This window comes from Phocoena sinus, chromosome 2, assembly GCF_008692025.1.
Source record: "Phocoena sinus isolate mPhoSin1 chromosome 2, mPhoSin1.pri, whole genome shotgun sequence".
Taxonomy (NCBI): Eukaryota; Metazoa; Chordata; class Mammalia; order Artiodactyla; family Phocoenidae; genus Phocoena; species Phocoena sinus.
This window is the reverse complement of record NC_045764.1, coordinates 59,875,425-59,889,824: the sequence shown is the minus strand read 5'-3', so window position 1 is coordinate 59,889,824 and position 14,400 is coordinate 59,875,425. Positions and strand designations below refer to the sequence as shown.

At 51.4% G+C, this 14,400-nt stretch overlaps 1 protein-coding gene across 1 annotated transcript in view; it reads right to left on the bottom strand.

Moving 5' to 3' along the window:
* The window catches only part of PSTPIP1 (proline-serine-threonine phosphatase interacting protein 1), a 41,338-nt gene extending 28,358 nt beyond the window's left edge, over positions 1-12,980 (bottom strand). The window contains exon 1 of the mRNA XM_032617490.1: positions 12,535-12,980. Coding sequence (XP_032473381.1) covers positions 12,535-12,567 — 33 coding nt within the window. The 5' untranslated portion in view covers positions 12,568-12,980. The remainder of the gene's footprint in view (positions 1-12,534) is intronic.
* Positions 12,981-14,400: the final 1,420 nt, after the last annotated feature.

Genomic DNA, 14,400 nt, shown 5'->3' with positions numbered 1-14,400 from the left:
TTGATGCTCAGAGCTGTGAGTGGCTACAAGCCCAGCAGAAAGCAGCAGTGAGGGGTCTGAGGGGCTGGAGCAGGTGTCTGAAGAGGTAGCCTGAGGCCAGCTGAGGTGGAGCCCTGAGTCAGGCAGACCAAGTGGTGGGGCCCTCCCTGGAGGTAACGAGGATCCAGGGCCAGGTTCCAAATTCAGGGGAAGGGAACAGGATGGATGGGATGTGGATGGGTAGAGGCCAGTGTTCTCCATGCCTCTAATTCCCAGAGAAGCCTGCAATGTCAGGACTGTGCCCTTACTGCCCCACGTCACAGATGAGCAACGGAGGCTCAGCAAGGTGAGTGACTTGCCCAGGTCACACAGCTCCTCTGTAGTGCCCCCCACTCAAGTTGATTAGGCGGGGGGTTTGTAGGATCCAGCAGTGGCCAGGGCTGAGGGCAGGTAGGGAACATGCTGAGCCCCGGAGGAGACTCTGACCTGTCAGCAAGGGCAGGCACTGACCATCCCCTGCACGTGGCCAGCTGCACAGGGCTCCTTGCTGCACGGCCTCCAGCTTGTAAGTAACCGGCCAGGGACTGGGGACCGGCGTCTGTAGCCCAGGCGCTGTCTCTGCACGTCTCCTTCTGCAATTATCACCCCTCCCACACCTCCTACACCTGCCAGAGGATGGCCCACAGGGAACACCTCGACAAGAGAAAGTCCAGGGAGGGGGTGTGGGAAGACCCCAGGCACTGCGTCCTCGTCCTGGCCAGTCCCATGCACACAAGTTGAGCGAGTTACTTAAGCTCCTGTGCACAGATTCCCTCCTCTGTAAAATGAGTGTGAACACACTGTCCACTTTCCCTGGGACTCTGAGGACTAAATGATATAATATATGTAGGAGCCCAACAAAGGGCACCCTGAAACTTAAGGAGCTCCTGGAAAATGGTGGCCATGGTGATTAGTACATATCAAGTAAAAGTAAAAACCAAGAAAGGAAATAAAAAAGGAGAGCTGGGTTTGAATCCTAGCTGGCTGGAATCCAATCGACTGCTTGCTTCCGATCTCTCAGCCTTAATTTTTTCACCCGTATAGTGGAACGCACACTGGACTCCAAGCCCTCACTGGGCTGACGTGGGGTGTCTTGCTTGGTAGCTGTGAATTGCTTCAGGGTGAGGACTGACAGCCTCCTCTGGGCTTGAGACTTGCTCAAGAGACAGAGATGGGCCCCTGGGGTGCAGGAGACCCCCACTCCTCACACCTTTCCCCAAAGGCAGGAACAGACACCCACAGCCCCTGGATTAGGTCCCTCAGCCTCCTCTGCTGGCCTTGGTAGGTTCTGGGCCTCAGAGCTGACCCTGGGCTCTGGCTCCAACGCCTTCCAAGCCCAGGGGCTTCCTGGGCTCCTCTACCTGCCGAGGGTCTATATGCGGGGCTTCTTGCCCTAGGCCATTAACATTCATTTCACCACGTCTATCTTTTAACCACGGTAATGGATTTAATACAGACAAGGAGCCAGAGGCTGAGAGAGTGGAGGGACTCACCAGGGCCACACCGTGAATGCAGTGGAATCCAAGCAGTGCATCGGGTTCTAAAGGCAGTGTGAGAGACAAAGACGGCGCCTTCCAAGCAAGGGTTCTGTGTTGGAGACTGGGAAATTGCTTCACCCTGCCCAACACAGCCAGTGTACATCCGGCATAGCACCGCACTGTGGGAAAATACATCTCTAAGTGGAGCAAGATGCCACCTCCAGGGTTCTGGGGCACTGGGGCTGCCTGAGGGAAGCCTGTGCTCTCTGGAACCATTCACTGCTTACCTTTCCCACTCAGCCCCTCACTTGCACCCGTACGTTGGTAGGACTCAAACCAAGACCTTTGGACCCTGGAATGCAAACTCCTCCCCTCAATGAATCTGCAGTCCCTCTAAGGTTGGGGGTGATCTGAGGACTAAAATAAAATTCCAGCAGCCTCATGGCAGCTCCCGCCCTGACCCAAGACCAAGTCTCAGCTGCTGGTCTTCCCCTGGCCCTGGAATTAGCCACACTCTTCCTTTGGTTCCAGTGTCAATTTCCATCCTCTTCTGGGTCAGACTGAGAACAACTGCAGACACCAACACAGCACCTACTACGGTGCTGCTCTACGCTGTGCAGACCCCCACAGCCCAAGCTGTTAGTGTTCACGACAGCTCCAGAGACACGGATCCAGACTTCTGTGCTGATCCCCTGCCTACCACCTCAACCCTGCTTGCATGGACTGACCCCAGCTGATCTCCTGGACCTTCCTACCACCTGCAGTCTGGGAGCCCCAGGCCTGGAAGAGTGGGCTCAGAGCTGGTCCAAATGAAGGGAAAACATTCAAGAGGTGACAAAGAAGAGGACCCCTTCTGCTTCAGTGGCTGCCATCTGGGCAGTTGGGGGTAGAAGTCCTGGTTTTCAAAGACCCCTCAGGTCTAGGCAGGCCCAGGCCAGGGTGGACATCAATTCCCTCAGGGCCGTCTCATGATCCACTGAAGAAGTCGGTGACCCCAGCCTGTGGGACAATCCTCCTTGAAGAGTGAGAGCTGGTGGGGCCTCAAGGAAGCTCAGAAGTCATGGGCCTTCTCAGGGGGCCAGAGGTAGGGCAACTGTAAGGAGGAGCCCACCATCCCCAGGGGATTCTCTCTAAGGATGGTGTCTCTCCAAGTATGTCCAGGTTTGGGAGAGTTATAGGGGGTTTGTCATAGACTGGTGGCCAGTCCAGGTTGGCAACCTCAGGAAGGCTCAAACCTCAGTTTCCTCACCTATAAAAACATCTCTAGTGTGGAGAAAAAGGAACTCTCCTACACTGTTGGTGGGAATGTAAATTGGTGCAGCCACTATGGAGAACAGTATGGAGGTTCCTTAAAAAACTAAAAACAGAACTACCATTATGACCCAGCAATCCCACTTCTGGGCATATATTCAGAGAAAACCGTAATTCATAAAGAACACGCACCCCAATGTTCATAGCAGCACTGTTTACAATAGTCAGGATGTGGAAGCAACCTAAATGTCCATCGACAGATGAATGGATAAAGAAGGTATGATACATATATATAATGGAATACTATTCAGCCATAAAAAAGAATGAAATAATGCCATTTGCAGCAACATGGATGGACCTAGAGATTATCATACTAAGTGAAGTAAGCCAGACAGAGAAAGACAAATATCATATGATACCGCTTATATGTGGAATATAAAAAAATATATACAAATGAACTTATTTACAAAACAGAAATAGATCTGCAGACATAGAAAACAAACTTATGGTTACCAAAGGGGAAAAGGGGGGAAGGGATAAATTAGGAGTTTGGGATTATCAGATAGATATACATTACTATATATAAAATAGATAACCAACAAGGATCTACCATATAGCACAGGGAACTACACTCAATATTTTGTATAACCTATAATGGAAAAGAATCTGAAAAAGAATATATCAATATATAATATGTATAACTGAATCACTTTGCTGTATACTTGAAACTAATACAACATTGTAAATCAACTATATTTTAAAAAATTAAAAATAAATTAAAAAAATAAAAACACCTCAACTCAGGACCTCAATAGCTGATAATTTTGAAAAAAAAAGAAAAAGAACAAAGTTGGAAGACTCACAATTCCTGATTTCAAAACTTACTACAAAGCTACAGTAATTAATATAGTGTGGTACTGCCATAAGGACAGACATACAGACCAATGGAATGGAACAGAGAGCAAGAAATAAGCACTCACATATATGGTCAACTGATTTTCAACAAGGGTGGCAAGACCATTCAATGTGGAAAAGACAGTCTTTTCAACAAATAGTGCTGGAGAAACTGGATATGCACGTGCAAAAGAATGGAATTGGACTCCTAACACCTGTATATACAAAAACTAACTCTTAAAACTGAACAACAAAAAGATAAACAACCCAATTCAAAAGTAGGCAAAGGACTTGAATAAACATTTCTCTAAAGAAGATATACAGATGGCCAATAAATATAAAAAAATATGCTCAACATCATTGGTCACTAGGGAAATACAAATCAAAACACCAATGAGGGACTTCCCTGGCAGTCCAGTGGTTAAGGCTCAGAGCTTCCACTGCAAGGGGCACGGTTCAATCCCTGGAAGGGGAACTAAGATCCCGCATGCAGCGTGGCACGGCCATATAAATAAATTTTTAAAAAATAAAATAAAAAGGCAAAGTTTAAAAAAAAACACCAAAGAGATACCACTTCATACCTACTAGGATGGCTATGATTGGGGAAAAAACACACAGAAAATAACAAGTGTTGGTGAAGATGTGGAGAAATCAGAACCCTGTGCATTGTTTTGTTTTGGGTTTTTTTTTTGTCTGTTTGTTTGAAACCTTCGTGCATTGCTGATGGGAATGTAAATGGAGCAGCTGCTGGGGAAAATAATTTAGCAGTTACTCAACATGTTAAACATAGGATTACCATATGATCCAGCAACTCCACTCCTAGGTATATACCCAAAAGAATTGAAAGCAGGGATTCAAACCAGTATTAGTACACCTGTGTTCATAGCGGCATTATTCACAATATTCAAAGTGAGGGAACAACCCAAGTGCCCAATAACAGATAAATGGATAAACAAAATGAGGTATATACGTAGAATGGAATATTTTTCAGCCATAAAAAGGAATGAAATTCTGACACATGCTAAAATATGGATGAACCTTAAAGACATTATGCTAAATGAAATAGAACAAATACTGTCTGATTCTACTTATATGTGGTCCCTAGCACGGCAAATTCATAGAGACAGAAAGCAGAATAGGAGGTGAGAAGAGGGATATAGGGAGTAATTATTTAAGGGGTACAGAATTTCTGTTTGAAATTTGAAAAAGTTCTGGAAATAGATAGTGGTGATGGTGGTACAACATTGTGAATGTACTAATGCCACTCAACTGCACACTTAAAAATGGTTAAGATGGTAAATTTTACGTTACGTATACTGACCACAAAAAAAGTAATTGTATAAGGTTAAAAGAAAAACAACCCTCTACCCTCTACTCATTCACAAGTGAGTCACGTAAATGGTAAAAGCATCACGTAAATGGTTACGTGATGCGGTCACGTAAATGGTAAAAGCCAGATATATGCTCATCGTCAGCAACAGCGATGCATCCAAAACACCAAAGTTATCTACATCAATGGTTCTCAGCCTTGGCTGCACTTTGGAAACTGGAGAACTTTGAAAAATACTGCTCCTCCACCCCGAAATTTGCATGCAATTGACCTGTGGCAGTGCCTGGGCATTGGTATTTTTGATCCCTGTCACATTTCTGATCTTATCTCCAACTTCTCTCTACCTCTGTCGCTCTGCCCCAGCCACACAGGCCTCCTTGTCCCTTGAAGAGGTCAAGCATTCTCCTGACTCAGCCCATCACCCCCTTTTCCTCTCCAGTATAGCTCAGCTTCCGCTTTTCCATTTCTGCAGTTGGGAAGCCCTGATCCCATCTGGCTGCCCCATCCCCACCCAGGCTGCTAGTCTCTGGAGCACCAGCAGACACTTCCTGTTGCCCAATAGCGGGTGGCCTGTCAACACCAGCAGAAGAGGATGTCACTCACCCGCCTCCTCTGTCACTCATTGCTCAGGGTACCAGGTCTCGGCAAACCACCACACACTCTCACTGACGCCAAGGGCTTTCTGAACTGGCCTGGGAAGGTAGCAGTCAGGCCTAGCCCAGCAGCCCCAAAGTCCAACGGGGTGGTATCCCCAGGCCCACATCCCCTCTATAAGCCTCAGTCTTCTCTATAAAGCAGGAATAAGAATACCAACCTCATGGGGCTATTGCATCTTGTCACCTGAAGCCATAGGAGTGACTCTCTAATGGTGGAATTTAATATGCAACGGTGAACGGAGTTGGGGGGGCATCCTGAGACTGGGAGGATCCACATATGAGGCTCACCCTGTAGGTGCCTATCCAATTATAAGTGGGGATCCCTTGGGATCTGTTACTGGTCTGCTAACTCCTGATGCTGAGCAGAAGAATGTGGTCCCCTGAGCCTCTCCATCTTCAAAGCCTTTATCTTAGGTGAGAATCACTCCGACATCCTACAGATGAGGTAACTGAAGTTCAGAGAGGGGAAAGGATTCTCCAGGTTCCCCTCAGCGAGTGAGGGTGGAAGCTTCACAGAGGCCTATTCCCCATTCTGAGACTGGAAGACAGGGAGTGACTGAGCCCATGAGGGAGGGACCTTCCGGAGCTAGCACAGCAGGGAGCCCTAGCATGGGCAGCCCCCAGGGCACAGGGCACAGGGCACACCACTCTCTCTAGCTGGACGTGAGGCAGTTTCAGTTTCCACAAGTTCCCTCCATCATGTGGTTTGCAGCGTCAGCCAGGCTCTAGGCGAGGTGGGCGGGCATCCTACCCACAGCCTGCCGCCTCCAAGCCTCTGCATGAGTGGAAACATCCATCCCTGGAGAGGGTGCAAAAAGGAAGAAAGCATCTTTGCCTTCACTCAAGGTTGGTCAAGACCTTTCACAAGCCGGCAAGGGCCTTCCCTTCCTACCAGTCACCCTGCACAGTCCTCTGGGCCAGAAAACCATCTTGCAAACCCACTGTGCCCTCTCCCCCTTCCACACCTTTGCCTGCTCCATTCCTTCCACCTGGAGCACCCTCTGCCCTCCTGCCACCTCCCAAATCCTCACCAACCCTTCCAAACCCAAGCAAGGCTCTCCCTCTCCATCCCAGGAGCTGGCAACCCCGGCTGGGGGGAGGTGCCAGGAGCAGCTAGGAAAAGTCCATGAGTTCCTGGGAATTGGATCAAAAAGAGGGTCTGGAGAAGCAGATCTTGTTTTCCACCAATAATAAAATCAAACGTGTGGGTTATGTTCTTGGCCCAGGACACCGCCTCCAGGAAATCCTACAGGAGAGCATCTGCAGGTATCGCAACGGCAGGGCAAACACAACCACAGACCTCTGCAGTTACCTATTGCCATTAGACAGCCAGCCCTGTCCTGTGGAGTGGGCGCTGAAGAACCAAGTTCTCAGGTCCCAGCGGGCACACGCGCCACGGAGTGTGCACAGAGTACGTGGAAGAGTTCATGCTATTGAGCTACAAATGTCGCCTAAAAACACCATCTTGGCCTTGAAAACAGGAATTGCTTAGCTGTGTTTTTAAATATTTTCCTTTTAATGAAATGCGTAATCCGTGATCACTTGCAGAAAATTATGGAGAGAAAAATCACATTACTTCCAAAACCATGGAAACCAGTGTTAACCTATAGGGAGCCGCCCTTATATCCAACAGGAGTTACAATTGAACCAAGAACTGGTCAATCTCCTTGGAGTCAGGGGCAGAACGGGATGGGGTCCGACAGAGCTAGGTAGGTGCCCCTGCTTTGTCCTGGACATATGACCATGAACTAGGCCCTTGACCTGCCCATGCCTCCGTTCTGCAGACAGGAGGACTTTGGCAAGTCTTTCCCTGCAGGGTGGGTTTGGGGACACACATGGAATGACTGTCGCAGTGCTTGGCGCCTAATAGGCACTGTTGCCGCTCCTCTGGGGAGGATTTAAGTAGCTGGGACTCAGAGAAAAAAATCTTCACAGAACAGGAAATAAGCATTCTCTTTTTCATTTTTAGTTGTGTAATTTAATTTTTCAATAGGTAATACATTTGCATGGTTCAAAAATTAAAAACTATAAAAAGATACATAGTGACAACGCTCACTGCCACCCAGCCCTGTAACCCATCAATCGCTTTTCTCTGACTCCCCGCAAGGTCATCAATTTAATTAGTTCTCTGTGTGTCTTTCCAGAGACTCTCGTTGTTAATACAAGCCTGTGCCGACATAAATGCTTATTTCCCCCATTTTTCACAACAGGTTGCATGCAAGACACACCGCTTGGCTCTATGCTTTTTACACAGAGCGCCATGCCTTGAAGAGCTTTGCAACCAGCACAGAAAGAGAGTCCATCCTCACCCCTTCTGACAGCCATGGCCAGGGAGACATTGGGAAGGCAGTAGGTGGCGGCAAAGGAAGGACAGCCAGGGGCCTCCCTCTCCCACCTCCTGCCTCTACAATCCCCTGTTTCTTGGGAAGACCCCCTCCTCAGCCACTGGCCCCCTCAGCCTTCAAGGCCACAGGGCCCTGCCCTGCTGCAAGTCCACCCACAAAGCCTGAGCGGCCTTAGGTTCCCAGCAGAGGCCCTCCAGGCCCAGTCTTCCCAGCCCCTTCCAGGTCCCTCTGGTCCCTCTTTCCTGGATGAAAAGGCTCCTGCCCAGCCAGAGGACTATGAAGGGTCCCAAAGTGACGGCTAGTGCCAAATGCTAGAGAACCGGGCCCACTCTCTCACCCAGGAATGCCTCCTCTTCTGGGAAGCTACCCAAAGACATAGTCCTCAAGTGCAAAACCTTGATACACAAAGATCTACCCAGTACATCACTGTCCAGAATAATAAATAATTGGTAGTAACCTAAATGTCCAACAATAGGGGATTGGATAAATAAATCACAGCATGTCCACCAAATCCACAAGCCGGAGGACCATGCAGTCATTAACAATGGTGTTTTGAAGATGAGGAAATCATACCCAGGCCCACACACATTCAAAACAGAATTATGCTGAAAAGAGGGTCGTCCCCACCTCAGTCTCCCCCTCTGTGGGGAACCTCAGAGTCTCAGAACTGGGAAGGAGAAGAGGCAACAGTAGCTGATCAGACACACGGGGCCTGAGTCCCCTCTCCCCACCCTCACCCGGTGCATCCTGGGTGAGTCATTCCCCCACCCAAGGATGTGGTACCTCCTTCTGTCCTCTGTTGGGGAGCTCAGCTCCTCCCAGCTTGGCACAGAGGTTTCCAGATGAAGCTGGAGCCCAGCCTCAAAGGGGAGAGATGTGATCTCAGGTCAGAGGGAAAAGTTCAGGCCTGTTCTCTCTGTCCCGAAAGCCGGGCGGCAGGGAGGGAAAGGGCAGGGAGTGAGAGGTAGTATATGCGGCCCTTACTTTTCCTTTTAACAACCCCAAGTGGGACAGGATGTGGATCTTAATAAAACCTGGTCCAGACGTAGATTTTCCCTCTTGAAGCAATATCCAGTGACTTCTTTGCAAAGGCAGTTGGACATATAGGTCTGGGAGGCAATGAGGGGGTAGGAGGGGAAAGCGCAGCTCGGAGCACCCCTCTGGGTATGCCCCATGCCTGGCCGTGTTATCAGAGAAGCTCAGTCTCCAGCACTGGATTCTGGCCTCCTTGAGGGCAAGACAGTCTCATTCATCTGATTGGACGTGGGGGTGGGAGGCCCAGCTTAGGCTACCTGGTAGTGAACCCTTCTCAACAGACATTTGTAGAACATAACTAAAGTAAAATGAAGGAGAAGATAGGTTCAGGAAGGCATTAGGACCATGGATGCATTTACCGTTCATTCACTTATTCTATAAACATTGACTGAACACATACCCCACTCGCCAGCCCTATACTGAGGAGGCAGACAGGTGTTTCTTGCAATACAGTTTGGCAAGGAAAGCTGTGTGTACTGGGGAAGGGGGGTGGTATCCCCGCATTCTGGGGGCTTCTGTTCCGCTCGGTGCTGAGTCAGGTTATATGAGCTCGAAGTCCCCCTCAGCTCGAGCACCTGGTATTCTCATCCTCAGCCTTGTCTCACCAACAGCCCCTGCTCTGAGGCTCAGCCACAAACTTCCTGCAAAGCCGTGATGTTCTTTATCACTGTGCGTGTATAACAGACATCAAATGATCCCTTCCCTCCCGCTGTGGCTAGGCCCGCCCCTGCCTCACTCCCACAGCAGCCTGCCTCTGAATGTTCTGCTGAAGATAGACGCAGGCTATAAATAAACACCGTGTGGCCACACTGGCAAAAGTTGCAAATATCGGCGTACTGAGGGACGGGACTGGTCTGTTCCCATGCTGAATGTTCCCACCACTTCTGCCTTTTATAATTTTTTTGTCTCCTCTTGCTATCAGGCTACCAGCTATCTGTGAAACCGTCTCTAACAGTTCAGGCGCACCAGTATTTAACCAAATGTAGATCCCTACTATTTGCTGTATCTATAGGTTAAAAGACCACACGACCAAGCTTGTTATAACTGTGGGTAAAATCAGAGTTCATGGGCCCTAACCACTATAGGGCGTCTCATATGAGTAAAGTGTATAAGCTTCAATGCAAGCTCTTAGCTCCTCAGAAAACACTTCTGTTTCCCTCCTCACAACGGAGCTGGTGCGCCTTGGACTGGGGTGGGGGAAATCCAGGGGGAGGGGCAGGCAGGCCCCTGTCCCTAACACCCCCATGGCAGTTAGATCATTAAGTCTTTTCCATTTAACGGATTTGTCTGTAAATTGGGCTTTAAAAGACTTCTATGGACCTCATCTGATCTTACTTCTCTGGGAGGTGAGAAGGACAGTTTTTCTCCCTCCTCCACCAACGTGGCCCAAAGATCCAGTGATGGGCCCTGTTGCTAGAAGAGCAATGGAGCACCTGGGTGAGAGTCCACACACTGGGGCCAACCTGTCCGGTTTCATCCCAGCTACATGACCTTGGGCAAATGACTTAGGCTCTCTGTGCCTCAGCCTTCTCTTGTGAATAATAGGGATAACAATAGCATCTACCTCCTTGGTTTAAATGGGTGAATAGATACATAGTCCTGAGAACGGGCGGCTGGCACACCTTTAAGGCTCAGTAACTGTTAGCTGTCTTCGTGGGCTGGGTGGGGCTGAGCTCCCGTGAGAGGTGTTAGAATTCAGAGCCCTGGGGGCAGTGGTGCTGCCACCGACCTTCTGGGGCATCTGCCCAGGCTCAGTGTGAGAGGCTCCCACTGGCCACTTCTCCCGTTCTGCTCCAGCCTTCCCTAGGGAAGCTGCATCCTCACCCCAGGCCCAGGAAGCGAGCAGTGGCGGAGAGGGGGCACCTGTAGGCCGTGAAGCCCGCAGCAGCTCAGAGGTGGGGAGAGCACAGAGCGTGGGTGGGATACCGCTCAGGAAGCTGCCACAGGTGGGCTGCTGCCACCATACCCGGCTCTCCCTCATGTACCATCCCCCGCTGCCCAGATCCTGCCTTAGGGCTATTCCTTGGCCCAGCTCTGTCCTAGGGAAGGTGGACCCAGGGGCTCTGGGCTGGGACAGATGTCCTGGAGCTAAAATATAGTCAAGATGTCCTGGCCTGCCTTGGGCTACTAAGCACCTGGATTTTCAGGCCCTGTTCTTTCCCCAGACTTTGCACTCCAAGACAGAGCAGTGATGTAGTGACCCACTGTCCGGCCTGTCACCCCACCCCTGCAGCCCCTCGCCCCTTGCCCCTTGCACGGGCCCCATTTGCCAGCCTGGTGCTTGGAATGGGCCGAGCCAGGTCTGCCTCCCTTGGTTTCTCTGGGCCGGTCCCAGCCCCTCTTTGTAGATATGGGGAAACGGAGGCCCAGAGAGGCATCCCTCTGCCCACTGTGCATTCAGTGCCGGCGGGAAGCAGGCCACTCACACGCTGGCCACGGGCCCCAAGCAGAGCGTAGTCTGGAAGGCAAGGAAGACCTGGCTCGTTAGCTTTCGTCCTCCTGGCCGGAGGCCCCAGGAAAGAGCCCAGGGAGGCCAGGCTGTTGACTGAGGCCGTGCGAAGTGAGCAAAGAGCCAGGTGTCCTCTGCAGGGCTGGAGGGGTTCCCTCAGGACAGCCACGTTCCCCAGCGCTAACCAGAGAGGTCTCAGCTTTTTCCTGTGAGCCACTGGGAACAGCCAGAGCTTGGGGAGCAGAGGGAGAGGTTGAGAGACAGCTGGAAAAAAGCTGAAGGGATCTGGGGTCCAAACTGGGCTTGCGGGCTGTGTGGCCTGGGCCAAGCATTTCACCCCCACGAGCCAGCTGGGTGCTGGAATTTCACAAGGAAAAGGCTTGATTTACATGTGCACTGGATTTAAGAAAGCCAGCAAGGAATTGCCCAGCCCTGTTGCCTCTTCAAAGGACCCCTGAGGTCTGCGAGGAAGAGGGGTTGGGTGAGGGGAAGAGAATTCCCATTTGGCGCTCCAGCAAGGCGTGGGGGAGTTTGTTACCTCACCTTGTTTTAACCCTCCCATCCAGTTGGTGCGTTTATTAATATCTCTCTCTACTATATAGATGGGGGAAAATGGAACTCAGATAGGTTAAATGACTTGTCCAGCCTCTAAATAGCAGAGCCAACATCCAAAGTCAAGTTTTTCTGGTCCCCAAACCTGACCCCCTCCCTCCTTTGCCTCACAAGACCTCCTCGAGCTCCCACCTATATATCAGACACTCCTAAAAAGTTCCTGCTGTGGGGAGAGGGTCACTCAGGGGAAAAACCAGCCCTGGGAGCACAGAGACTATCCCCCACTCACTGTGTTGAAGTTTGCAGAGAAATCAGTACCCCAGACTGAGGATCCCCTTCATCTTCTGACTCAGAAGCAGCCCAAGTCACCTCCACGATGATAAAGACCAAAAATCAACCACTATTTTTATGAGAAATCCCCCTCTTGGAGCCGCATCCCCACCCACCACCCCCGGGGAAACTTCAGCCGGACTGGCCTCCCCAGGGCCCACACCACTGGCTCAAGCCGGCAGCCGTCTTCACTCACCCAAAAGGCATCTTTGAACTGAAGCTGGGGCATCTTCCTCAGCCGACTGCCACGGCAAAGCTCCCTCTCCTGCCACAGACAGGGCTGAACGAGGGCCAGGAGGCAGGCGCACCGTCCCCGTCCTGGCAGCGCTGGCCCAGGGCCCCCCTTCCAGGCCGGCGCCGTCTGCAGTGCCTCAGAAGGCAGCTGTAAGCCAGAGACTGCTGGAGGGAGGAAAAGGGCTCAACCTGTTTTGTTTGGGGCTAGAATCAGCAGCAAAATGAGGAAGGGCTGGTGCCCAGTGATGGGAGGGCGGGTCCCAGTGTCCGGCCCGGCCCCTCACCAGCCCCGTGGAGACGGAGGACACAGCCCAGGCTTCAGGACTGAGAGCAGGGATGCCAGCCCCGGGCTGTAGGGAGGCAGGGGTCAGTGGGAGACGCAGCCCGGGGCCTGTGCAGGTAGGTTTGTGCAACCTCCCCCAGGGCAGGCTCCAGGGCCGTCGCCCCACAGGAAGTGGAGCTGCCGTGCTCCCCTGTGCAGCCCCGCCTGCCATCTGCCACCCAGCTACTTGCCTCCACTTGCCTCCTTCCGATGCCCTAGCTGGGCCATTCTCAGAGGCCATAAACTTAGGGAGCCTGAGGCCCACTGAAGCTGTGGGTAAGGAGGAGGGCAGGATCCCAGGTGCTGTCACCTACCACCGCAAGCCTCACCCCAGACTGGGTCCAGAGACACTAGACTCTCCACGCCTCACCAGCAAACCAAGAACATCATCAAACCCTGGGTGAACGTTGCCCCAATCCACATCCTGAACTCAAGGAGCTCACGGTCTGGGCGCAGACAGAGCTTTGTGCTGGGGGGAGCCGTAAAAGCACAGAAGTGGGGTGAGCAGGTAACTAGCCAAGGGGTAACAGCCTACGGATACTGCCTTCCCTCCAAGTCCCCAGGTTAGGCACTCTCTGGGGCAGGAAGCCCCCCTCTGAAGATGGAGTCTTCAGGCTGGAAGAATGTGGTTGGACCGAGAGACACAGGATTACAAAGGCATAAACGTGGGAGTTTAAAAAGCCAGGTTGAGGCCCCAGTTTCTGTTCTGTCTGAGCCTTACCCTTCAGAGGGACCTTAATCCACCCTCCAACTCTCTGAGCCTCAGTTTCCCCATCTGTCACCCCCAGTCTTTGGAAAAGACACAAAGTAATGTTGAGAACATTACTGGAGTTTCTGGTTTTGATGGGGCAGGTGCTGGGGGCTCTGTCTGGTATCAACTTGGGAAGAGCCCTGCGCTGGAGCTCCAGATACTGCCCTGGGGAGCCAGGGCCTGCCCACTCAGCAGAAGACATCAGCAGGGGGGCCGGAGCCCAGGGTGGGTTGGCAAGAAGGGATGAATCAGGCTCGTCCACAAATCACCACCCTTGGCGATGCCTCCCTTACCATTGACTGGTGGTGATTAGATGGATGAGAGCTGCCGCAGGAGAGAACTAAGAGCCCAAGTGCCAGTTAAGTAAGCCCAGGGTTAGAGGTGGGGCACACCCACACTTCTGCAATAACCACCCAAGAGAGAACATGTCAGGGAGAGCTGCAGGGCAGTGGGGCTACCGTGGTAGCCCCCTACCTCCAGAATCCTTGGGGTCAAGCTAATAAACATCTCCAGCATTGAAGGCACCCCAGTCAGGCTGTCTGCTGCTTGCAGCTGAAGACAGCTAATGTAAATATAACTCTGAACCCCGAAGGCCAAGTGCTGAGGTTGTTCCTCATCCCAATGGTATCACCACCTCTGATAGCACCGACTCAGCCTCCCTGGCCTTGGTTTTTCCATCTACCAAATGGGGTGACGCTTCTAGTTCTGGAGGCGGACTAGAAACTTTCTGTCGACAGACGGCTCTTACCCTCTTA